This window comes from Salvelinus fontinalis, chromosome 12, assembly GCF_029448725.1.
Source record: "Salvelinus fontinalis isolate EN_2023a chromosome 12, ASM2944872v1, whole genome shotgun sequence".
In the NCBI taxonomy this organism is placed as follows: Eukaryota; Metazoa; Chordata; class Actinopteri; order Salmoniformes; family Salmonidae; genus Salvelinus; species Salvelinus fontinalis.
In genome coordinates this window covers 44,338,357-44,365,121 of record NC_074676.1, presented here as the reverse complement: position 1 = coordinate 44,365,121, position 26,765 = coordinate 44,338,357, and the positions used below count along the sequence as shown (strand labels likewise).

The window sequence follows — 26,765 nt, the reverse complement described above, 5'->3', positions numbered from 1 at the left end:
ACCATGTTGCATGATATGAGTTTGTGCAGTTTTGAAAGTTTGGAGGTTGCTAATGTCCCTTACTTATGAATAACCGTGTCCTTATTGATTAGGTTCCATTGATACTTTAGCATTTAATCTTATGGATGGGCTCCTCCTACCATCTCTCTTTCTGTCTCTCTTTATCTCTCTCTTTTTTTCTTTCTCTTTATCTCTTTCCTTTTGCTCTCTGCCGCTCTCACTCTCTATCTCTCTCCTCTATGCTCTTAAGTATATTTATGCCAGTGCGACTTGACCTGTAAAGAGGGCCACAGCGGTCCAACCTACGAGTCGATGCAGACTGTGTTTGACCGCATATCCTTCAGACCGACAGTCAACCTGAGCAATCCCACCATAGCAAACATCTCCTTCACCCTGTATGCTGTCCTGGGCGTGGTGAGTGTTGGACAGTGCAAGGCCGCAATGTTCCTCTTTGCATAGGATCCCTTCATTCAATTCATTCGTTACTAACAATATTCCGCTTTCTTGCTTGGTCTTATTTCAGAATGAGAAGACCCAGATCCTCACTACCTTCCTGTGGATGAGATTGGTGAATGTCAAGAGATCTTCCTATTTTATTTTGCCAACAGTTTGTGGTGGTATAAGCTTCCCTAAGCCTAATTCTTTCTTTTTAGTACTGGCACCATCAGTTCCTGGTTTGGGACGCTGATGATTGTGGCGGAGTCACCAGGATTTCTCTGCCAGTCAAAGAGCTCTGGGTGCCTGACATCATCGTGTATGAGTTGTGAGTGTCCGAAGAAAACTGACTTTGTTTGACTCATCTGTATGCCTATCTTCATGTCCTGTATAAAACATGGGGTCAACCAACCCCCCCAACCATTATCACCTTCTCCTCCTCTCCTCTATCACATGCCTTTCTCTCCTCTGTCACGTCTTTCTCTCCTCTGTCACATGCTGTTCTCAGGTCCCTACTCTCCTCTTTCTTCATCTTTCTCACCTCTCAATATCTCTTCCCTTTCTCCATCCCTATTTTTCCTTTCTCTCTTATCTCCCCCTCTCTCTCTCTCTCTCTCTCTCTCTTTCTCTCTTTCCCTCCCTCCTTCCAGAGATGGACCGTATTTCTGTTACATGTATTCGAAACGCGTATTGAAATCAATTTAAATTACTTTTGAGTATTTTGTCATTTAAACTACATTGTCCTGAACTACAATCCAATGTACACTACCGTTCAAAAGTTTGGGGTCACTTAGAAATTTCACTTTTTTTTGTCCATTTAAAATAACATCAAATTGATCAGAAATACAGTGTAGACATTGTTAATGTTGTAAATTGGAACTTTCTTCTGAAACTCAACAGTCTATTCTTGTTCTGAGAAATGAAGGCTATTCCATGAGAGAAATTGCCAAGAAACTGAAGATCTGGTACAACGCTGTGTACTACTCCTTCCGGGATGTTGACCTTCTAGACAGAGTTGCAAAAAAAGGCATATCTCAGACTGGCCAATAAAAAGAAAAGATTAAGATGGGCAAAAAAACACAGACACTGGACAGAGGAACTCTAGAAGGCCAGCATCCTGGAGTCGCCTTTTCACTGTTGACGTTGAGACTGGTCTTTTGCGGGTACTATTTAATGAAGGTGCCAGTTGAGGACTTGTGAAGCGTCAGTTTCTCAAACTAGACACTCTAATGTACTTGTCCTCTTGCTCAGTTGTGCACCGGGGCCTCCCACTCCTCTTTCTATTCTGGTTAGAGCCAGTTTGCACTGTTCTGTGAAGGGAGTAGTACACAGCGTTGTACCAGAACTTCAGTTCTTGGCAATTTCTCTCATGGAATAGCCTTCATTTCTCAGAACAAGAATAGACTGACAAGTTTCAGAAGAAAGTTCTTTGTTTCTGGCCATTTTGAGCCTGTAATCAAATCCACAAATGCTGATGCTCCAGATACTCAACTGGTATAAAGAAGGCCAGTTTTATTGCTTCTTTAATCAGAACAACAGTTTTCAAGTGTGCTAACATAATTGCAAAAGTGTTTTCTAATGATCAATTAGCCTTTTAAAATGATAAACTTGGATTAGCTTTGGAACACAGGAGTGATGGTTGCTGATAATGGGCCTCTGTACGCCCATGTAGATATTCCATTAAAAATCATCAGTTTCCAGCTACAATAGTCATTTACAACATTAACAATGTCTGCACTGTGTTTCTGATCAATTGGATGTTATTTTAATGGACAAAAAATGTGCTTTTCTTTCAAAAACAAGGCCATTTCTAAGTGACCCCAAACTTTTGAGCGATAGTGTATATTATTCCAAAATACTTTAGTGAGCTGTATTTTCTATTGGCAAAATGCAAAATACTTTCATATTAGATTTTTTTTTATAGCAGTTCACAATTTTGTGCACCCCTCTCACCCCAAATGTTCTGCATCGGTATCAAAAGTCCAAAAAAATGTATAATTAACAAGGCCAAATTAGGGGGTCGAGCTCATTAAACTAATATCCAGTGTACTTTGCAAGTGTTCATTTTTTTTTTTTTATAACATTTTAGTCACTTCTGCAGAGACTCTGCATTCAACTAGATGAACAACCATCTGTCACAGTCATAGCAAGTCAAACGGTTCTGTAACCTTTACTGAAAATATCGTTGTAAAAGGGCTACTTGCAAATGTATTTTTTTAATATTTAAAATACACATTTCATGTATTTTAACCAAACACAATCTTTGCTAGAGTTAATTTTATGTTGATACATTGGTCTTTAGGGTATTTTTGATGTATCTTTGCCTCCCTCTCTGTCTCAGTGTGGATGACGACGTGTCACAGCAATGCCCCTACGTCTACGTCAACCACACAGGCCACATCCGCTGGGACAGGATGCTGCGCCTCGTCAGCGCCTGCAACCTGGAAATCTTCAGCTTCCCCTTCGATGTGCAGAACTGCTCGTTTACCTTCGGCTCCTACATGCACACCAGTAACTAACTCCACTGTGATGGGCTACTGCATGCACACCAGTAACTAACTCCACTGTGATGGGCTACTGCATGCACACCAGTAACTAACCCCACTGTGATGGGCTACTGCATGCCCACCAGTAACTAACCCCACTGTGATGGGCTACTGCATGCACACCAGTAACTAACTCCACTGTGATGGGCTACTGCATGCACACCAGTAACTAACCCCACTGTGATGGGCTACTGCATGCACACCAGTAACTAACCCCACTGTGATGGGCTACTGCATGCCCACCAGTAACTAACCCCACTGTGATGGGCTACTGCATGCACACCAGTAACTAACTCCACTGTGATGGGCTACTGCATGCACACCAGTAACTAACCCCACTGTGATGGGCTACTGCATGCACACCAGTAACTAACTCCACTGTGATGGGCTACTGCATGCACACCAGTAACTAACTCCACTGTGATGGGCTACTGCATGCACACCAGTAACTAACTCCACTGTGATGGGCTACTGCATGCACACCAGTAACTAACTCCACTGTGATGGGCTACTGCATGCACACCAGTAACTAACTCTACTGTGACAGGCTACTGCATGCACACCAGTAACTAACTCTACTGTGATAGGCTACTGCATGCACACCAGTAACTAACTCCACTGTGATGGGCTACTGCATGCACACCAGTAAATAACTCCACTGTGATGGACTACTGCATGCACACCAGTAACTAACTCCACTGTGATGGGCTACTGCATGCACACCAGTAACTAACTCCACTGTGATGGGCTACTGCATGCACACCAGTAACTAACTCCACTGTGATGGGCTACTGCATGCACACCAGTAACTAACTCCACTGTGATGGGCTACTGCATGCACACCAGTAACTAACTCTACTGTGACAGGCTACTGCATGCACACCAGTAACTAACTCCACTGTGATAGGCTACTTCTAGCACACTAGCAGTTAACTACACTGAGTGCACAAAGCATTAGGAACACCTTACTAATATTGAGTTGCACCCCGCCTTTTGCCCTCAGAACAGCCTCAATTCATTGGGACATGGACTCTACAAGGTGTCAAAAGCGTTCCACAGGGATGCTGGTCCATGTTGACTCCAATGCTTCCTACAGTTGTGTCAAGTTGGCTGGATGTCCAGCCAGTGTAGATTATAACAGAACATGGCCAAGATGTTCAAATATTCATAGATGACCAGCAGGGTCAAATAATAATAATCACAGTGGTTGTTGAGGGTGCAACAGGTCAGCACCTCAGGAGTAAATGTCAGTTGGCTGCTGCTGTCGCTAGAGAGTTGAAAACAGCATGGCCTGATATACATACTGTAGCCTACTCACCACTTAGTACACAACTATCATGCCTTAATATACCTTGTATGTCGTGTTAATACTTTCGGGTTGTGATCTGCACAATCTAGAAAATCCAGGGGAAGGATAGGGGTCCATTTGAACAATAATGTAGGAATGAAAGCACACCTGATTTTCTAACGTACGATCTTCAATAATATACAAAAATACTAGTATCCTAAAATATACCCCCCCCCTAGCTACTAATATCCTATAATATACCCCCCTAGCTACTAATATCCTACAATATACCCCCCAGCTACTAATATCCTATAATATACCCCCTCCCAGATACTAATATCCTATAATATACCCCCCACAGCTACTAATATCCTATAATATACCCCTATAATATACCCCTATAATATACCCCCCACAGCTACTAATATCCTATAATATACCCCCCACAGCTACTAATATCCTATAATATACACCCCACAACTACTAATATCCTATAATATACCCCCCAGCTACTAATATCCTATAATACCCCCCAGCTACTAATATCCTATAATATACCCCCCCCCCCAGCTACTAATATCCTATAATATACCCCCTCCCAGATACTAATATACTATAATATACCCCCCACAGCTACTAATATCCTACAATATACCCCTATAATATACCCCTATAATATACCCCCCACAGCTACTAATATCCTATAATACCCCCCAGCTACTAATATCCTATAATATACCCCCCACAGCTACTAATATCCTATAATATACACCCCACAACTACTAATATCCTATAATATACCCCCCAGCTACTAATATCCTATAATACCCCCCAGCTACTAATATCCTATAATACCCCCCAGCTACTAATATCCTATAATATACCCCACAGCTACTAATACCCTATAATATACCCCCCCCCCCAGCTACTAATATCCTATAATATACCCCCCAGCTACTAATATCCTTTAATATACCCCCCCCCCAGCTACTAATATACTATAATATACCCCCCACAGCTACTAATATCCTATAATATACCCCTATAATATACCCCTATAATATGCCCCCCAGCTACTAATATCCTATAATACCCCCCCCCCCCCCCGCTACAAATATCCTATAATACCCCCCCAGCTACTAATATCCTATAATATACCCCCCAGCTACTAATATCCTATAATGTACCCAACACAGCTACTAATATCCTAATATATCCCCCAGCTACTAATATCCTATAATATACCCCCCCCCCCCCCCAGCTACTAATATCCTATAATATACCCCTATAATATACCCCTATAATATACCCCCACCCAGCTACTAATATCCTAATATATCCCCCAGCTACTAATATTCTATAATATACCCCCCCCCCCCCCAGCTACTAATATCCTATAATATACCCCCCTGCTACTAATATCCTATACTATACCCCCCACAGCTACTAATATCCTATAATATACCCCCCAGCCACTAATATCCTATAATATACCCCCCCCCCCCAGCTACTAATATCCTATAATATACCCCCCAGCTACTAATATCCTATAATATACCCCCCACAGCTACTAATATCCTATAATACCCCCCAGCTACTAATATCCTATAATATACCCCCCCAGCTACTAATATCCTATAATATACCCCACAGCTACTAATATCCTATAATATACCCCCCCCCCCGCTACTAATATCCTATAATATACCCCCCAGCTACTATTATCCTATAATATACCCCCCAGCTACTAATATCCTATAATATACCCCCCACAGCTACTAATATCCTATAATATAACCCCCCAGCTACTAATATTCTATAATATACCCCCCACAGCTACTAATAACCTATAATATACCCCCCCCCCACGCTACTAATATCCTATAATATACCCCCAGCTACTAATATCCTATAATATACCCCCCCCCCAGCTACTAATATCCTATAATATACCCCCCACAGCTACTAATATCCTATAATATACCCCCCCCCCAGCTACTAATATCCTATAATATACCCCCCACAGCTACTAATATCCTATAATATACACCCCACAACTACTAATATCCTATAATATACCCCCCAGCTACTAATATCCTATAATACCCCCCAGCTACTAATATCCTATAATACCCCCCAGCTACTAATATCCTATAATATACCCCCCAGCTACTAATATCCTATAATATACCCCCCCCCCCCAGCTACTAATATCCTATAATATACCCCCCACAGCTACTAATATCCTATAATATACCCCCCCCCCAGCTACTAATATCCTATAATTTACCCCCCACAGCTACTAATATCCTATAATATACACCCCATAACTACTAATATCCTATAATATACCCCCCAGCTACTAATATCCTATAATACCCCCCAGCTACTAATATCCTATAATACCCCCCAGCTACTAATATCCTATAATATACCCCCCAGCTACTAATATCCTATAATATACCCCCCCCCAGCTACTAATATCCTATAATATACCCCCTCCCAGATACTAATATCCTATAATATACCCCCCCCCAGATACTAATATCCTATAATATACCCCTATAATATACCCCTATAATATACCCCCCACAGCTACTAATATCCTATAATACCCCCCCAGCTACTAATATCCTATAATATACCCCCCACAGCTACTAATATTCTATAATATACACCCCACAACTACTAATATCCTAGAATATACCCCCCAGCTACTAATATCCTATAATACCCCCCAGCTACTAATATCCTATAACACCCCCCAGCTACTAATATCCTATAATATACCCCCCAGCTACTAATATCCTATAATACCCCCCCCCCAGCTACTAATATCCTATAATACCCCCCCCCCCCCCCCCGCCAGCTACTAATATCCTATAATATACCCCCCAGCTACTAATATCCTATAATATACCCCCCCCCCCAGCTACTAATATCCTATAATATATCCCCCACAGCTACTTATATCCTATAATATACCCCTATAATATACCCCTATAATATACCCCCCAGCTACTAATATCCTATAATATACCCCCCCCCCCCAGCTACTAATATCCTATAACATACCCCCCAGCTACTAATATCCTATAATACCCCCCCCCCAGCTACTAATATCCTATAATACCCCCCCCAGCTACTAATATCCTATAATATACCCCCCAGCTACTAATATCCTATAATATACCCAACACAGCTACTAATACCCTATAATATACCCCCCCCCCCCAGCTACTAATATCCTATAATATACCCCCCAGCTACTAATATCCTTTAATATACCCCCCCCCCAGCTACTAATATACTATAATATACCCCCCACAGCTACTAATATCCTATAATATACCCCTATAATATACCCCTATAATATGCCCCCCAGCTACTAATATCCTATAATATACCCCCCCCCCCAGCTACTAATATCCTATAACATACCCCCCAGCTACTAATATCCTATAATACCCCCCCCCCCCCCCCGCTACAAATATCCTATAATACCCCCCCAGCTACTAATATCCTATAATATACCCCCCAGCTACTAATATCCTATAATGTACCCAACACAGCTACTAATATCCTAATATATCCCCCAGCTACTAATATCCTATAATATACCCCCCACAGCTACTAATATTCTATAATATACACCCCACAACTACTAATATCCTAGAATATACCCCCCAGCTACTAATATCCTATAATACCCCCCAGCTACTAATATCCTATAACACCCCCCAGCTACTAATATCCTATAATATACCCCCCAGCTACTAATATCCTATAATACCCCCCCCCCAGCTACTAATATCCTATAATACCCCCCCCCCCCCCCCGCCAGCTACTAATATCCTATAATATACCCCCCAGCTACTAATATCCTATAATATACCCCCCCCCCAGCTACTAATATCCTATAATATATCCCCCACAGCTACTTATATCCTATAATATACCCCTATAATATACCCCTATAATATACCCCCCAGCTACTAATATCCTATAATATACCCCCCCCCCCCAGCTACTAATATCCTATAACATACCCCCCAGCTACTAATATCCTATAATACCCCCCCCCCAGCTACTAATATCCTATAATACCCCCCCCAGCTACTAATATCCTATAATATACCCCCCAGCTACTAATATCCTATAATATACCCAACACAGCTACTAATACCCTATAATATACCCCCCCCCCCCAGCTACTAATATCCTATAATATACCCCCCAGCTACTAATATCCTTTAATATACCCCCCCCCCAGCTACTAATATACTATAATATACCCCCCACAGCTACTAATATCCTATAATATACCCCTATAATATACCCCTATAATATGCCCCCCAGCTACTAATATCCTATAATATACCCCCCCCCCCAGCTACTAATATCCTATAACATACCCCCCAGCTACTAATATCCTATAATACCCCCCCCCCCCCCCCCCGCTACAAATATCCTATAATACCCCCCCAGCTACTAATATCCTATAATATACCCCCCAGCTACTAATATCCTATAATGTACCCAACACAGCTACTAATATCCTAATATATCCCCCAGCTACTAATATCCTATAATATACCCCCCCCCCCCCCCCCAGCTACTAATATCCTATAATATACCCCTATAATATACCCCTATAATATACCCCCACCCAGCTACTAATATCCTAATATATCCCCCAGCTACTAATATTCTATAATATACCCCCCCCCCCCCCCCCAGCTACTAATATCCTATAATATACCCCCCTGCTACTAATATCCTATACTATACCCCCCACAGCTACTAATATCCTATAATATACCCCCCAGCCACTAATATCCTATAATATACCCCCCCCCCAGCTACTAATATCCTATAATATACCCCCCAGCTACTAATATCCTATAATATACCCCCCACAGCTACTAATATCCTATAATACCCCCCAGCTACTAATATCCTATAATATACCCCCCCAGCTACTAATATCCTATAATATACCCCACAGCTACTAATATCCTATAATATACCCCCCCCCCCGCTACTAATATCCTATAATATACCCCCCAGCTACTATTATCCTATAATATACCCCCCAGCTACTAATATCCTATAATATACCCCCCACAGCTACTAATATCCTATAATATAACCCCCCAGCTACTAATATTCTATAATATACCCCCCACAGCTACTAATAACCTATAATATACCCCCCCCCACGCTACTAATATCCTATAATATACCCCCAGCTACTAATATCCTATAATATACCCCCCCCCAGCTACTAATATCCTATAATATACCCCCCACAGCTACTAATATCCTATAATATACCCCCCCCCCAGCTACTAATATCCTATAATATACCCCCCACAGCTACTAATATCCTATAATATACACCCCACAACTACTAATATCCTATAATATACCCCCCAGCTACTAATATCCTATAATACCCCCCAGCTACTAATATCCTATAATACCCCCCAGCTACTAATATCCTATAATATACCCCCCAGCTACTAATATCCTATAATATACCCCCCCCCCCAGCTACTAATATCCTATAATATACCCCCCACAGCTACTAATATCCTATAATATACCCCCCCCCCCAGCTACTAATATCCTATAATTTACCCCCCACAGCTACTAATATCCTATAATATACACCCCATAACTACTAATATCCTATAATATACCCCCCAGCTACTAATATCCTATAATACCCCCCAGCTACTAATATCCTATAATACCCCCCAGCTACTAATATCCTATAATATACCCCCCAGCTACTAATATCCTATAATATACCCCCCCCCCAGCTACTAATATCCTATAATATACCCCCTCCCAGATACTAATATCCTATAATATACCCCCCCCCAGATACTAATATCCTATAATATACCCCTATAATATACCCCTATAATATACCCCCCACAGCTACTAATATCCTATAATACCCCCCCAGCTACTAATATCCTATAATATACCCCCCACAGCTACTAATATTCTATAATATACACCCCACAACTACTAATATCCTAGAATATACCCCCCAGCTACTAATATCCTATAATACCCCCCAGCTACTAATATCCTATAACACCCCCCAGCTACTAATATCCTATAATATACCCCCCAGCTACTAATATCCTATAATACCCCCCCCCCAGCTACTAATATCCTATAATACCCCCCCCCCCCCCCGCCAGCTACTAATATCCTATAATATACCCCCCAGCTACTAATATCCTATAATATACCCCCCCCCCCAGCTACTAATATCCTATAATATATCCCCCACAGCTACTTATATCCTATAATATACCCCTATAATATACCCCTATAATATACCCCCCAGCTAATAATATCCTATAATATACCCCCCCCCCCAGCTACTAATATCCTATAACATACCCCCCAGCTACTAATATCCTATAATACCCCCCCCCCCAGCTACTAATATCCTATAATACCCCCCCCAGCTACTAATATCCTATAATATACCCCCCAGCTACTAATATCCTATAATATACCCAACACAGCTACTACTATCCTAATATATCCCCCAGCTACTAATATCCTATAATATACCCCCCCCCAGCTACTAATATCCTATAATATACCCCTATAATATACCCCTATAATATACCCCCCCCCAGCTACTAATATCCTATAATATACCCCCCAGCTACTAATATCCTATACTATACCCCCCACAGCTACTAATATCCTATAATATACCCCCCAGCCACTAATATCCTATAATATACCCCCCCCCCCCGTAACTAATATGCTATAATATACCCCCCACAGCTACTAATATCCTATAATACCCCCCAGCTACTAATATCCTATAATATACCCCCCCAGCTACTAATATCCTATAATATACCCCACAGCTACTAATATCCTATAATATACCCCCCCCCCCCGCTACTAATATCCTATAATAAACCCCCCAGCTACTAATATCCTATAATATACCCCCCACAGCTACTAATATCCTATAATATACCCCCCCAGCTACTAATATCCTATAATATACCCCCCACAGCTACTAATATCCTATAATATACCCCCCACAGCTACGAATATCCTATAATATACCCCTATAATATACCCCCCCAGCTACTAATATCCTATAATATACCCCCCAGCTACTAATATCCTATAATATACCCCCCAGCTACTAATATCCTATAATATACCCCCCTAGCTACTAATATCCTATAATATACCCCCCAGATACTAATATCCTATAATATACCCCCCCCCCCCGCTACTAATATCCTATAATATACCCCCCTAGCTACTAATATCCTATAATATACCCCCCAGCTACTAATATCCTATATTATACCCCCCTAGCTACTAATATCCTATAATATACCCCCCTAGCTACTAATATCCTATAATATACCCCCCAGCTACTAATATCCTATAATATACCCCCCCCCCAGCTACTAATATCCCATAATATACCCCCCACAGCTACTAATATCCTATAATACCCCCCAGCTACTAATATCCTATAATATACCCCCCTAGCTACTAATATCCTATAATATACACCCCAGCTACTAATATCCTATAATACCCCCCAGCTACTAATATCCTATAATATACCCCCCAGCTACTAATATCCTATAATATACCCCCCAGCTACTAATATCCTATAATATACCCCACAGCTACTAATATCCTATAATATACCCCCCTAGCTACTAATATCCTATAATATACCCCCCTAGCTACTAATATCCTATAATATACCCCCCAGCTAGTAATATCCTATAATATACCCCCCCAGCTACTAATATCCCATAATATACCCCCCACAGCTACAAATATCCTATAATACCCCCCAGCTACTAATATCCTATAATATACCCCCCTAGCTACTAATATCCTATAATATACCCCCAGCTACTAATATTCCCCAGCTACTAATATCCTATAATATACCCCCCAGCTACTAATATCCTATAATATACCCCCCCCCCCCCAGCTACTAATATCCTATAATATACCCCCTCCCAGATACTAATATCCTATAATATACCCCCCACAGCTACTAATATCCTATAATACCCCCCCAGCTACTAATATCCTAAAATATACCCCCCACAGCTACTAATATCCTATAATATACACCCCACAACTACTAATATCCTATAATATACCCCCCAGCTACTAATATCCTATAATACCCCCCAGCTACTAATATCCTATAATACCCCCCCAGCTACTAATATCCTATAATATACCCCCCCCCCAGCTACTAATATCCTATAATATACCCCCCTAGCTACTAATATCCTATAATATACCCCCCAGCTACTAATATCCTATATTATACCCCCCTAGCTACTAATATCCTATAATATACCCCCCTAGCTACTAATATCCTATAATATACCCCCCAGCTACTAATATCCTATAATATACCCCCCCCCAGCTACTAATATCCTATAATATACCCCCCAGCTACTAATATCCTATAATATACCCCCCCCAGCTACTAATATCCTATAATATACCCCCCACAGCTACTAATATCCTATAATATACCCCTATAATATACCCCTATAATATACCCCCCAGCTACTAATATCCTATAATATACCCTCCCCCAGCTACTAATATCCTATAACATACCCCCCAGCTACTAATATCCTATAATACCCCCCCAGCTACTAATATCCCATAATATACCCCCCACAGCTACTAATATCCTATAATATACCCCCCAGCTATTAATATCCTATAATATACCCCCAGCTACTAATATTCCCCAGCTACTAATATCCTATAATATACCCCCCAGCTACTAATATCCTATAATATACCCCCCCCCCCCCAGCTACTAATATCCTATAATATACCCCCTCCCAGATACTAATATCCTATAATATACCCCCCACAGCTACTAATATCCTATAATACCCCCCCAGCTACTAATATCCTAAAATATACCCCCCACAGCTACTAATATCCTATAATATACACCCCACAACTACTAATATCCTATAATATACCCCCCAGCTACTAATATCCTATAATACCCCCCAGCTACTAATATCCTATAATACCCCCCAGCTACTAATATCCTATAATATACCCCCCCCCCCCCCAGCTACTAATATCCTATAATATACCCCCCTAGCTACTAATATCCTATAATATACCCCCCAGCTACTAATATCCTATATTATACCCCCCTAGCTACTAATATCCTATAATATACCCCCCTAGCTACTAATATCCTATAATATACCCCCAGCTACTAATATTCCCCAGCTACTAATATCCTATAATATACCCCCCAGCTACTAATATCCTATAATATACCCCCCCCCCCCCAGCTACTAATATCCTATAATATACCCCCTCCCAGATACTAATATCCTATAATATACCCCCCACAGCTACTAATATCCTATAATACCCCCCCAGCTACTAATATCCTAAAATATACCCCCCACAGCTACTAATATCCTATAATATACACCCCACAACTACTAATATCCTATAATATACCCCCCAGCTACTAATATCCTATAATACCCCCCAGCTACTAATATCCTATAATACCCCCCAGCTACTAATATCCTATAATATACCCCCCCCCCAGCTACTAATATCCTATAATATACCCCCCTAGCTACTAATATCCTATAATATACCCCCCAGCTACTAATATCCTATATTATACCCCCCTAGCTACTAATATCCTATAATATACCCCCCTAGCTACTAATATCCTATAATATACCCCCCAGCTACTAATATCCTATAATATACCCCCCAGCTACTAATATCCTATAATATACCCCCCAGCTACTAATATCCTATAATATACCCCCCCCCCAGCTACTAATATCCTATAATATACCCCCCACAGCTACTAATATCCTATAATATACCCCTATAATATACCCCTATAATATACCCCCCAGCTACTAATATCCTATAATATACCCTCCCCCAGCTACTAATATCCTATAACATATCCCCCAGCTACTAATATCCTATAATACCCCCCCAGCTACTAATATCCCATAATATACCCCCCACAGCTACAAATATCCTATAATACCCCCCAGCTACTAATATCCTATAATATACCCCCATAGCTACTAATATCCTATAATATACACCCCAGCTACTAATATCCTAAAATATACCCCCCACAGCTACTAATATCCTATAATATACCCCCCAGCTATTAATATCCTATAATATACCCCCCAGCTACTAATATTCCCCAGCTACTAATATCCTATAATATACCCCCCAGCTACTAATATCCTATAATATACCCCCCCCCCCAGCTACTAATATCCTATAATATACCCCCTCCCAGATACTAATATCCTATAATATACCCCCCACAGCTACTAATATCCTATAATACCCCCCCAGCTACTAATATCCTAAAATATACCCCCCACAGCTACTAATATCCTATAATATACACCCCACAACTACTAATATCCTATAATATACCCCCCAGCTACTAATATCCTATAATACCCCCCAGCTACTAATATCCTATAATACCCCCCAGCTACTAATATCCTATAATATACCCCCCAGCTACTAATATCCTATAATATACCCCCCCCCCAGCTACTAATATCCTATAATATAACCCCCAGCTACTAATATCCTATAATATACCCCCCCCCCAGCTACTAATATCCTATAATATACCCCCCACAGCTACTAATATCCTATAATATACCCCTATAATATACCCCTATAATATACCCCCCAGCAACTAATATCCTATAATATACCCTCCCCCAGCTACTAATATCCTATAACATACCCCCCAGCTACTAATATCCTATAATACCCCCCCCCCCCCCCCCCAGCTACTAATATCCTACAATACCCCCCCAGCTACTAATATCCTATAATATACCCCCCAGCTACTAATATCCTATAATATACTCAACACAGCTACTAATATCCTAATATATCCCCCGCTACTAATATCCTATAATATACCCCCCACAGCTACTAATATCCTATAATATACCCCTATAATATACCCCTATAATATACCCCCACCCAGCTACTAATATCCTAATATATCCCCTAGCTACTAATATTCTATAATATACCCCCCCCCCCCCCCAGCTACTAATATCCTATAATATACCCCCCAGCTACTAATATCCTATACTATACCCCCCACAGCTACTAATATCCTATAATACCCCGCAGCTACTAATATCCTATAATATCCCCCCCCCCAGCTACTAATATCCTATAATATACCCCACAGCTACTAATATCCTATAATATACCCCCCCCCGCTACTAATATCCTATAATATACCCCCCAGCTACTACTATCCTATAATATACCCCCCCACCAGCTACTAATATCCTATAATATACCCCCCACAGCTACTAATATCCTATAATATACCCCCCCCCCCAGCTACTAATATCCTATAATATACCCCCCACAGCTACTAATATCCTATAATATACCCCTATAATATACCCCCCCACCAGCTACTAATATCCTATAATATACCCCCCAGCTACTAATATCCTATAATATGCCCCCCCCAGCTACTAATATCCTATAATATACCCCCCACAGCTACTAATATCCTAAAATATACCCCCCCCCCAGCTACTAATATCCTATAATATACCCCCCACAGCTACTAATATCCTATAATATACCCCTATAATATACCCCCCACAGCTACTAATATCCTATAATATACCCCCCAGCTACTAATATCCTATAATAACCCCCCCAGCTACTAATATCCTATAATATACCCCCAGCTACTAATATCCTATAATATACCCCCCAGCTACTAATATCCCATAATATACCCCCCACAGCTACTAATATCCTATAATACCCCCCAGCTACTAATATCCTATAATATACCCCCCCCCAGCTACTAATATCCTATAATATACCCCCCACAGCTACTAATATCCTATAATATACCCCTGTAATATACCCCCCCAGCTACTAATATCCTATAATATACCCCCCAGCTACTAATATCCTATAATATACCCCCCAGCTACTAATATCCTATAATATGCCCCCCCCAGCTACTAATATCCTATAATATACCCCCCACAGCTACTAATATCCTATAATATACCCCCCCCCCGCTACTAATATCCTATAATATACCCCCCACAGCTACTAATATCCTATAATATACCCCTATATTATACCCCCCACAGCTACTAATATCCTATAATATACCCCCCAGCTACTAATATCCTATAATAACCCCCCCAGCTACTAATATCCTATAATATACCCCCCACAGCTACTAATATCCTATAATACCCCCCAGCTACTAATATCCTATAATATACCCCCCAGCTACTAATATCCTATAATATACCCCCCTAGCTACTAATATCCTATAATATACCCCCCAGCTACTAATATCCTATAATATACCCCCCCCCCAGCTACTAATATCCCATAATATACCCCTCACAGCTACTAATATCCTATAATACCCCCCAGCTACTAATATCCTATAATATACCCCCCTAGCTACTAATATCCTATAATATACACCCCATCTACTAATATCCTAAAATATACACCCCAGCTACTAATGTCCTATAATACCCCCCAGCTACTAATATCCTATAATACCCCCCAGCTACTAATATCCTATAATATACCCCCCAGCTACTAATATCCTATAATATACCCCCCCCCCCAGCTACTAATATCCTATAATATACCCCCCAGCTACTAATATCCTATAATATACCCCCCTAGCTACTAATATCCTATAATATACCCCCCTAGCTACTAATATCCTATAATATACCCCCCAGCTACTAATATCCTATAATATACCCCCCCAGCTACTAATATCCTATAATATACCCCCCAGCTACTAATATCCTATAATATACCCCACAGCTACTAATATCCTATAATATACCCCCCTAGCTACTAATATCCTATAATATACCCCCCTAGCTACTAATATCCTATAATATACCCCCCAGCTACTAATATCCTATAATATACCCCCCCAGCTACTAATATCCCATAATATACCCCCACAGCTACTAATATCCTATAATACCCCCCAGCTACTAATATCCTATAATATACCCCCCTAGCTACTAATATCCTATAATATACACCCCAGCTACTAATATCCTAAAATATACCCCCCACAGCTACTAATATCCTATAATATACCCCCCAGCTATTAATATCCTATGATATACCCCCCAGCTACTAATATTCCCCAGCTAAGAATATCCTATAATATACCCCCCAGCTACTAACATCTTAAAATATACCCCCCAGCTACTAATTTTGAGCTAAACCCTTTTCTCTCTCTTTCAATTATCGTTATTGGCATGATATAACAATGTACATATTGCCAAAGCGTACTTTGGAAATGGAATGCCCCCCCCCCCCTCTCTCTCTCTCCATTAGTAAAGGATGTGCGGTTGAGTCCAGCCCTGTCATTTGAAGAGATGTCGGGGAACTCGAAACAGTACCTGGAGGCTAGTGGGGAGTGGGAGCTGGTCAACATCTACGGAGAGGCGTCTGTCCTCAAGTTTGGCATCGACGAATGGGACATCATCACTTTCTGGGTGAGAGAGATAGACAGGGAGACAGGGAGATGGGGAGAGGGGGAGGGAGAGAGAGACCCACTAAGACAGGGATACAAACACTTCTCATGGGTTAGATTTTTTTATATATATATAAGCACCAACAGAGTTTGTGGTACAGTAAAAATACTCACTGTATCTGCTATCTCTTTGCTCTCCAATATGTCTCCTAATACATCTGCTGTACTTGCTTCAACTCCCCACCAGGTGGTAATAAAGCGCAGGCCAGTGCTCTACGTGGTCAACCTGCTCATCCCCAGTTCCTTCCTCATGCTCATCGACATCCTCTCCTTCTACCTGCCTCCTCACAGCGTGGACCGCGCCTCCTTCAAGATGACCCTTATTTTGGGCTACACCGTGTTCCTGCTCATCATGAACGACCTGCTGCCCAGCACGGCCAACGGCACCCCCCTCATAGGTCTGCGTCCTGTTCATTAGCGTACACAAAGATGCTAGGGTTGTGGGTTCGATTTCCACGGGGGACCAGTACGAATATGTATGCACTCAGTATTGTAAGTTTCTCTGGATAAGTGCGTATGCTAAAATGTAAAAGGAATGAATTCACCATTTCAGTTTTCACATTGAAATAAGTTACATTTGCAAACTATTTCAAGAAACTGAAAAACATACATCAAGCAACTATTTATATATCAGATTAACTGTTTTGTACAGACAATTATCAGACTCAAGTTACAAATGCTGATAAACACTCAAATACCTTTATTTGATTTTTTTAATCACATAAGTAAGCACTGGGTCTTTGCTAGTCATGTGTTAGTGGACCATAGAGGTTTTTAGCGCGCTGAACCACCGTGAACATTTAATGTTGCAATGGTAAAAAGTTTGATACCTACAAATGTCACTGACAAGATCATTTTGCCTACTCTTAATTCTTGCCTATTATGTTGGCATGCATAACCTTGTAAACGGGATCGAATGACGAGTGTATCGATACAACGGTAGGATTATAAAAAATCCGCGTTCAACCGGAATTATGATATATGATTCTATCACATTATTCAAAATATCAGAATTTGTTAAATAACTCTAAATCGCTTTGGCACAGTAGGCATCAAGTAAGTTCTCGACAATGTTGCATAAAATGTTTGAATGGTCTATAATTTTCAACAACACATAGACCCTAGATGTTTCTATAGCCCAATGCATGCCCCAAAACAACAGAATTTTGATCATATTAAACTACCGTTAATCACAACACTTATCACTCCCGTTCAACAACTCTAAATCGCTTTGGAATGCGCTCCAATGAGAAACTTGAAATAACATGATATAGGTTTATGAAATAATCAGAAAACAAATATTTGATTATTTATTAGCCTCGTGGTTATAAGTATTTAAGGCATATCATGTAAATTAGGCCTTGTGAAATCGTTGTAAAAAGCGCAAAAGATACTGATGGATGTGTCTAGGTTATTTATGGATTGATCATATAGCAATATCAATGCATTCTTTCTACAACTCCAAAGCAGTTGCCTGTCTTTGGCGCAGCAACCACTGGCTCATTCTATAATCAAGTCTTAACTGGTTTGGACAGCTCATGAGGTATCCTAAATATCTGTCGACTAGGTGGAACTCTTCTGACTAAATAGGTTTCATGCATAGCATTTTGTTTTAACCCATTAAGAGTAGGTGTAAAAACTATTGGTCACTAAATCCGGAGAAATGACAGACCATGTAAAAAACTGTTGGTGAATAAATCCAGCTAGAAGGACCATGTAAAAACGGTTGGCTGTGAATACCATCACCCACTATAAAAATGGAATATACATATTTATACAACAGGTGGGTCTAATCCTGAATGCTGATTGGTTAAAACCGCATTCCAGCCGGTGTCTATTCGACAAGTTACCACTGGCTAAATCTATTACTTTAAAATGCCTATTTACTCAGTTCCATCTGACTGCGCATTCCACTGTCTCGTCAGCCCAGCCAGGCTATTTATAAACTTTTTTTTTACCCACTTTTTCTCCCCAGTTTTCAATATTGTCTCATCGCTGCAACTCCCCAATGGGCTTCGGGAGAGGCGAAGGTGGAGTCATGTGTCCTCTGAAACATGATGCGCTCAACCGCGCTTCGTAAGGGGATCAGCGTCCCGTCAACGGGACAGTTGTAAATCATGCAGCGCCTTGTGTCACCATCGCAGATTTTAGAGAAACAACAAATGTCGATATATATAAGCGTCTTATATCGGCTGAAAGCTTAAATTATTCTTAATATAACTGTACTGTCCAATTCAAAGTAGCTTTTACTGCGAAAAAATGCCATGATATTGTTTGAGGAGAGCTCCAAACAACAAAACACTTTTTTTCTCTGCAATAGGTTTGATAAATGCACCTCTGAAGGTGAAATGTGTACTTACATTCTGAAATCTTGCTCTGATTTATCATCGAAAGAGTCCCAGAGATAACATGAAGTGTCGTTTTGTTAGATAAAATCCCTTTTCATATCCTAAAAAGGTCCATATAGCATGCACGATCGATTTTGTATTTCTACTCGTTCAATTTGCAAAGAAAGGAATCTGTGAAAATCTAACCCTAAACGTTGTTTCGACCAGTCAAATCACTTTCGTATGTTTTCATCAGAGATCCTAGAACGTAACCAGACTTCACTATATCTTTAGGGGTGTAGTGTATCCTATAGGACACCAAATTTAGTCAGAGAGCTACGCCTTCATGACACGCCAATGACGCGGGTGGTCTTCACTTGATCGACTCTAACTTTGTGAAATAAGCACCAATCGGGGTCAAACAAAGCTAGCTAGATAGCCAATTAGCTGGGCTTTACGGGAGTATCCGGAAACAGTTGCAAAATATAGCTGCTAACCTTGTGACACAGCATGCCTTTTCCTTTTGGACAAAAATGTTATGAAGTTATGAAAACTGGTTGTTTTGCAAATGTTGAACTTATAATATGGCTACTAATACTGGAAAAGATAAATCAAAGTCCAAGTACACAGATTTGACCATATTCTTGCAGAAAAATGTAATATGAATGCAAATATCTCCTTCACGATTTGCCCAAATGTACCTGGGTGACTTCACACTAAATGTCATGTAGTGTGCTCATACTTCTAGTTATCCGTCTGAAACTTTGCACATACACTGCTGCCATCTTGTGGACACCATTGTAATTACAACCAGAGTGATGGCTAGGTTGGTTTTTTCTTTGTATTTTCTTCTACCAGATCTATTGTGTTATATTCTCCTACATTCATTTCACATTTCCACAAACTCCAAAAAGTTTCCTTTTCAAATGGTACCAAGAATATGCATGTCCTTGCTCCACGGCCTGAGCTACCTTGCAGTTCGTTTTGGGTATGTCATTTTAGGCTAAAATTTAAAAAAAGGGGGCTATCCCTAAGAAGTTTTAACACCCGCCAGCTTAACCCGGAAGCCAGCCGCACCAATGTGTCGGAGGAAACACCGTTCAAATGTCAACTGGGGTCAGCCTGCACACACCCAGCCCACCACAAGGAGTCGCTAGAGCGCAATGAGCCAAGTAAAGCCCCACCGGCCAAACCCTTTCCTAACCCAGACAACGCTGGGCCAATTGTGCACCGTCCTATGGGACTCAATGGAACATTTAGAACGAACGACGGGGTTGCGTCCATAGATACAGAACAATAAGACTGAACGACGGGGTTGCGTCCATAGATACAGAACAATAAGACTGAACGACGGGGTTGCGTCCATAGATACAGAACAATAAGACTGAACGACGGGGTTGCGTCCATAGATACAGAACAATAAGACTGAACGACGGGGTTGCGTCCATAGATACAGAACAATAAGACTGAACCACCAGCCGGCTTGGGTAGCGACCCTAGATTTGTGTCGGGACTATCTCTTGTGGAAGGATGAAATAGTATGAATAAATTAATCAAAATAACGTTTTTTAATGTCAAATAACGTTAACAATGAACTGAATATGTTGGTAAACCTTTGTATAAAAATGATAATGCCCTTGAAGCCGGTGTTTGGAGGAAATATTGGCACGGTGCCTATATATCCTAACACCGGCTTCGAGGGCATTATCACTTAAATGTACATTAATAAATGGCAAATAGCATTACACTTACAAAATGTCTATAAATGGCATCAATATAAACATACACTTAAACATTCACCTCTTGGAGAGAGAGAGAGAAACAAAGTACTTGTATTGACAAAGGGATCAAGATTGATGGCACCATCTCTCTCCAGCCTTGCGTGAGAATCTGCCAGGCTGAGATCTAATCAGATATTCCCTGGCGCCACAGTCGCAAATTACTCTGCTCATGAGCAAGCTCCAAGAACCGTCTGGGGTGACTCTGGGGTGACTCTGGGGTGACTCTGGGGTGACTCTGGGATGACTCTGGGATGACTCTGGGATGACTCTGGGATGACTCTGGGATGACTCTAGAAGCTCGCCCATAGCAGCACAATAAAACACCTTAATAAAGGCCACTATGGAAAACGCTGTGGTAGCATGTGCATGCATAAAGACTATGTTAACCAATACATTAATTCAACTTCTGCAAAAGTATTTGTGCAACCAATGCAACAATAAGACTTATGACAGTAAAGAATAATACGTACATATGATAAACAATTTCTTAAAGCAGCATTGGCAACTCTTAACATTAAAGAATAGTAACAACCATAACAGTAGAATATATGTCTAAAAGCTATCAAAGTAACAGGAAGTAAATACTGGTAATTACCTATTATTACACAGCATGTAAAAACCCCAATAAAACTCTCCTGCAACTTACATTTCGATGCACAACATTCAGACATTGGTGTTACTGTTGACAATAAAAACATCTTCAGAAATGAGCATCTTCTCCCTTCCGACGACCATGACACTCTGACCTGAGTGGGCGGGTGTTCGTGTCCAGATGCACATTTCCAAGCGCTCTGATTGGTTGGGTATGGCAGGGCTATAATAGGTGAAGAATAACTAAGGTAGGCTGAGCAGCCAAACTAACAGGACTTAAGGGAAACTGAAGGGACTGTGAGGGGAGGTTACGTAGAGAGGAGAGGAGTAGTACGGCCTTTTCTACAGTAGGACTAAATTGTCTCTCTTATCATCACTTACGACCAAATGTATATTTGGAGACGCTTTGTGGATACGCTGTGATACGGCCCCTGGTCTACATGTTAGACACGGAGCACTGAGGTCTGTGATAAGTGTTGTGGGTTAGACACGGAGCACTGAGGTCTATGATAAGTGTTGTGGGTTAGACACGGAGCACTGAGGTCTATGATAAGTGTTGTGGGTTAGACACGGAGCACTGAGGTCTATGATAAGTGTTGTGGGTTAGATACGGAGCACTGAGGTCTATGATAAGTGTTGTGGGTTAGACACGGAGCACTGAGGTCTATGATAAGTGTTGTGGGTTAGATACGGAGCACTGAGGTCTATGATAAGTGTTGTGGGTTAGATACGGAGCACTGAGGTCTATGATAAGTGTTGTGGGTTAGATACGGAGCACTGAGGTCTATGATAAGTGTTGTGGGTTAGATACGGAGCAACAAAATAAACAAAACAATGTTCCTCACTGGAGGCTGTTGAGGGGAGGACGGCTCATAATAACGGCTGGAACGGAGTCAATGGAATGACATCAAACACCTGGAAACCATGGAAACCATGTGTTGGCTACCATTCCACTTATTCCACTCCAGCCATTACCACGAGCCCGTCCTCCCCAATTAAAGTGCCACCAACCTCCTGTGGTGTTCCTCCCTACTAATTGGGGGCAATTCCATTGCACTTCAGGTACTTCTGGGAGTGAACCGAAGTCCTCTGAAAATAAATGGCACATGTCAGTTAATCTCATCTCCTGAATTGGAAGGGAATTTAACCCACCTAACCCTGTAGTGTCCCTGCTATCCTCCCCTCTCAGGAATTTACTTTTCAGTGTGTCTGGCTCTCATGGTCATCAGCCTGTTGGAGACAGTCGTCATCACTAACGTGCTCCATTCCAACTCCAAGAAGTACCACGAGGTGCCCCACTGGGTCCGTGTGGTCATCCTGAAGCACATCGCCCATATGATCTGCTATCAGTGGCCCGAGGAGCTTGTTCAACCCTCAGCCTCCAGAGGATCCACCCAGGATGACAAGGCAGACAGACCAAACCCCACAAGCCCTCCCTGGGTCCTTGCACCAGCCACCCCTGTGCACATCCCTGCCCAGCACACTACAAGCACCATTGGTGAGGGGCCATACACGGGTAGATTTGATTAGAAGACATGAAACTGTTAAATAATCTGGTCTCATTTCAGGTAGATTTGATTAGCAGACATGAAATTTAAATAATCTGGGCTCATTTCGGGTAGATTTGATTAGAAGACATGAAACTATTAAATAATCTGGCCTCATTTCGTGTAGATTTGATTAGAAGACATGAAACTATTAAATAATCTGGCCTCATTTCGTGTAGATTTGATTAGAAGACATGAAACTGTTAAATAATCTGGGCTCATTTCGGGTAGATTTGATTAGAAGACATGAAACTGTTAAATAATCTGGGATCGTTTCGGGTAGATTTGATTAGAAGGCATGAAACTGTAAAATAATCTGGGATCGTTTCGGGTAGATTTGATTAGCAGACATGAAATTTAAATAATCTGGGCTCATTTCGGGTAGATTTGATTAGAAGGCATGAAACTGTAAAATAATCTGGGATCATTTCAGGAAGATTTGATTAGCAGGCATGAAACTGTTATAAAGTAATAGTTCAGGATCATTTCCATTTCAACCTCCAATTCAATTTAAAAACTTTACAATTTAAATGGTTCATTATTGAGTGTTCTTACCATTCATTTCCAGAAATTAAATTGACTGGGTTACCAGGGAACTGACCCAATCCCTGCCATAAAACCAAACAGCATATTATCAGAAAGCTTTAACACCCCTTGTAGGTAATATGCTGTTATTGTGAACATGTGCTTGCTCAAACATGATCAACTGGGTATTGAGCATCCAGTCTTGATGACCAATAGCAGTGTTTCAGCACTATAGGCTAAGCATCGATGCTCATCACTTTTTTGTTGTTTTTAGGTCCTGGGGGCGTGTCCTCTGTGCCTGAGCTGCGTCAGATCTGCCAGGACCTGAGTGACTTGCGTGCCCACCTAACGTCGATGCAGAAGGAGGGTGTGCTGCAGGAGCAGTGGTGCCACGTAGGCTACGTACTGGACTTCCTGCTCTTCCGTATCTACCTCCTCCTCATCTCCTGCTACGCCACGGTCATTATCTGTATGTGGTGCATCTGGATCAACCAATGAGAGACTTGGAGAGACCGAAAGGGTGTATTAGTTTTAGCTTGCCCATTCCATTGGTCCGAAGATCACCTCGTGCAGTGGGCAGGCTAAAACAAATGCACCCAGAGAGAGAAGGGAGGGGGGGGGGGGGGGGGGTAGAAAATAGCGAGACCAATGTACAGTATGTACCACAGGTCTCAGAATTTATTTGTAAATTTAGTTTTAATTTGGTGGAAAATCGAGTTTTGCACCCCACGTATTTTAATATTTTTTTTTCTACAGGCATGTCAGTTAAGAATTTGTTCTTATTTTCAATAACGGCCTCGGAACAGTGGGTTAACTGCCTTGTTCAGGGGCAGAACGCCTACCCGCCTCCCCCCTCTAACCACTAGGCTACCCGCCTCCCCCCTATAACCACTAGGCTACCTGCCTGCCGCTCCTACAGTCATATGCTCCTACAGTCCATGTAGGTTTACTACACATGTTATTAAATGCCTGTGGAGATGTACTAAATGCCTGTGGAGATGTTTGTGAAATTATACCATGTTCACCAAGAATAACACCCCACTGAAGGCTTAGAAGCCCCGAGGTCCGAAGGCTTAGAAGCCCCGAGGTCCGAAGGCTTGGCAGCCCCGAGGTCCGAAGGCTTGGCAGCCCCGAGGTCCGAAGGCTTAGAAGCCCCGAGGTCCGAAGGCTTAGAAGCCCCGAGGTCCGAAGGCTTAGAAGCCCCGAGGTCCGAAGGCTTAGAAGCCCAGAGGTCCGAAGGCTTAGAAGCCCAGAGGTCCGAAGGCTTAGAAGCCCAGAGGTCCGAAGGCTTAGAAGCCCAGAGGTCCGAAGGCTTAGAAGCCCAGAGGTCCGAAGGCTTAGAAGCCCAGAGGTCCGAAGGCTTAGAAGCCCAGAGGTCCGAAGGCTTAGAAGCCCAGAGGTCCGAAGGCTTAGAAGCCCAGAGGTCCGAAGGCTTAGAAGCCCAGAGGTCCGAAGGCTTCGAAGCCCAGAGGTCCGAAGGCTTCGAAGCCCAGAGGTCCGAAGGCTTCGAAGCCCAGAGGTCCGAAGGCTTCGAAGCCCAGAGGTCCGAAGGCTTCGAAGCCCAGAGGTCCGAAGGCTTCGAAGCCCAGAGGTCCGAAGGCTTCGAAGCCCAGAGGTCCGAAGGCTTCGAAGCCCAGAGGTCCGAAGGCGTCGAAGCCCAGAGGTCCGAAGGCTTCGAAGCCCAGAGGTCCGAAGGCTTCGAAGCCCAGAGGTCCGAAGGCTTCGAAGCCCAGAGGTCCGAAGGCTTCGAAGCCCAGAGGTCCGAAGGCTTCGAAGCCCAGAGGTCCGAAGGCTTCGAAGCCCAGAGGTCCGAAGGCTTCGAAGCCCAGAGGTCCGAAGGCTTCGAAGCCCAGAGGTCCGAAGGCTTCGAAGCCCAGAGGTCCGAAGGCTTCGAAGCCCTGAGGTCCGAAGGTTTAGAAGCCCTGAGGTCCGAAGGTTTAGAAGCCCTGAGGTTCCGAAGGTTTAGAAGCCCTGAGGTCCGAAGGTTTAGAAGCCCTGAGGTCCGAAGGTTTAGAAGCCCTGAGGTCCGAAGGTTTAGAAG

The 26,765-nt window shown here is 42.0% G+C and overlaps 1 protein-coding gene across 1 annotated transcript; it reads left to right on the top strand.

Moving 5' to 3' along the window:
• Positions 1-312: 312 nt before the first annotated feature.
• LOC129866521 (5-hydroxytryptamine receptor 3A-like) lies at positions 313-25,327 on the top strand. The gene is made up of 8 exons (XM_055939298.1): positions 313-414; positions 524-568; positions 654-763; positions 2,777-2,946; positions 17,755-17,915; positions 18,141-18,351; positions 23,842-24,150; positions 24,999-25,327. The coding sequence occupies exons 1-8, from the start codon at positions 313-315 to the stop codon at positions 25,220-25,222; spliced, it is 1,332 nt and encodes a 443-aa protein (XP_055795273.1). The 3' UTR covers positions 25,223-25,327.
• The last annotated feature ends 1,438 nt before the right edge of the window (positions 25,328-26,765 follow it).

Bases quoted from the DNA above. Each gene is read 5' to 3' on its own strand.
- LOC129866521 (XM_055939298.1), top strand. From the start codon at position 313: ATGCAGACTGTGTTTGACCGCATATCCTTCAGACCGACAGTCAACCTG. The intron at 415-523 runs GTGAGTGTTGGA...GTCTTATTTCAG, and splicing joins TGTATGCTGTCCTGGGCGTG to AATGAGAAGACCCAGATCCT. The intron at 569-653 runs GTGAATGTCAAG...CTTTCTTTTTAG, and splicing joins CCTTCCTGTGGATGAGATTG to TACTGGCACCATCAGTTCCT.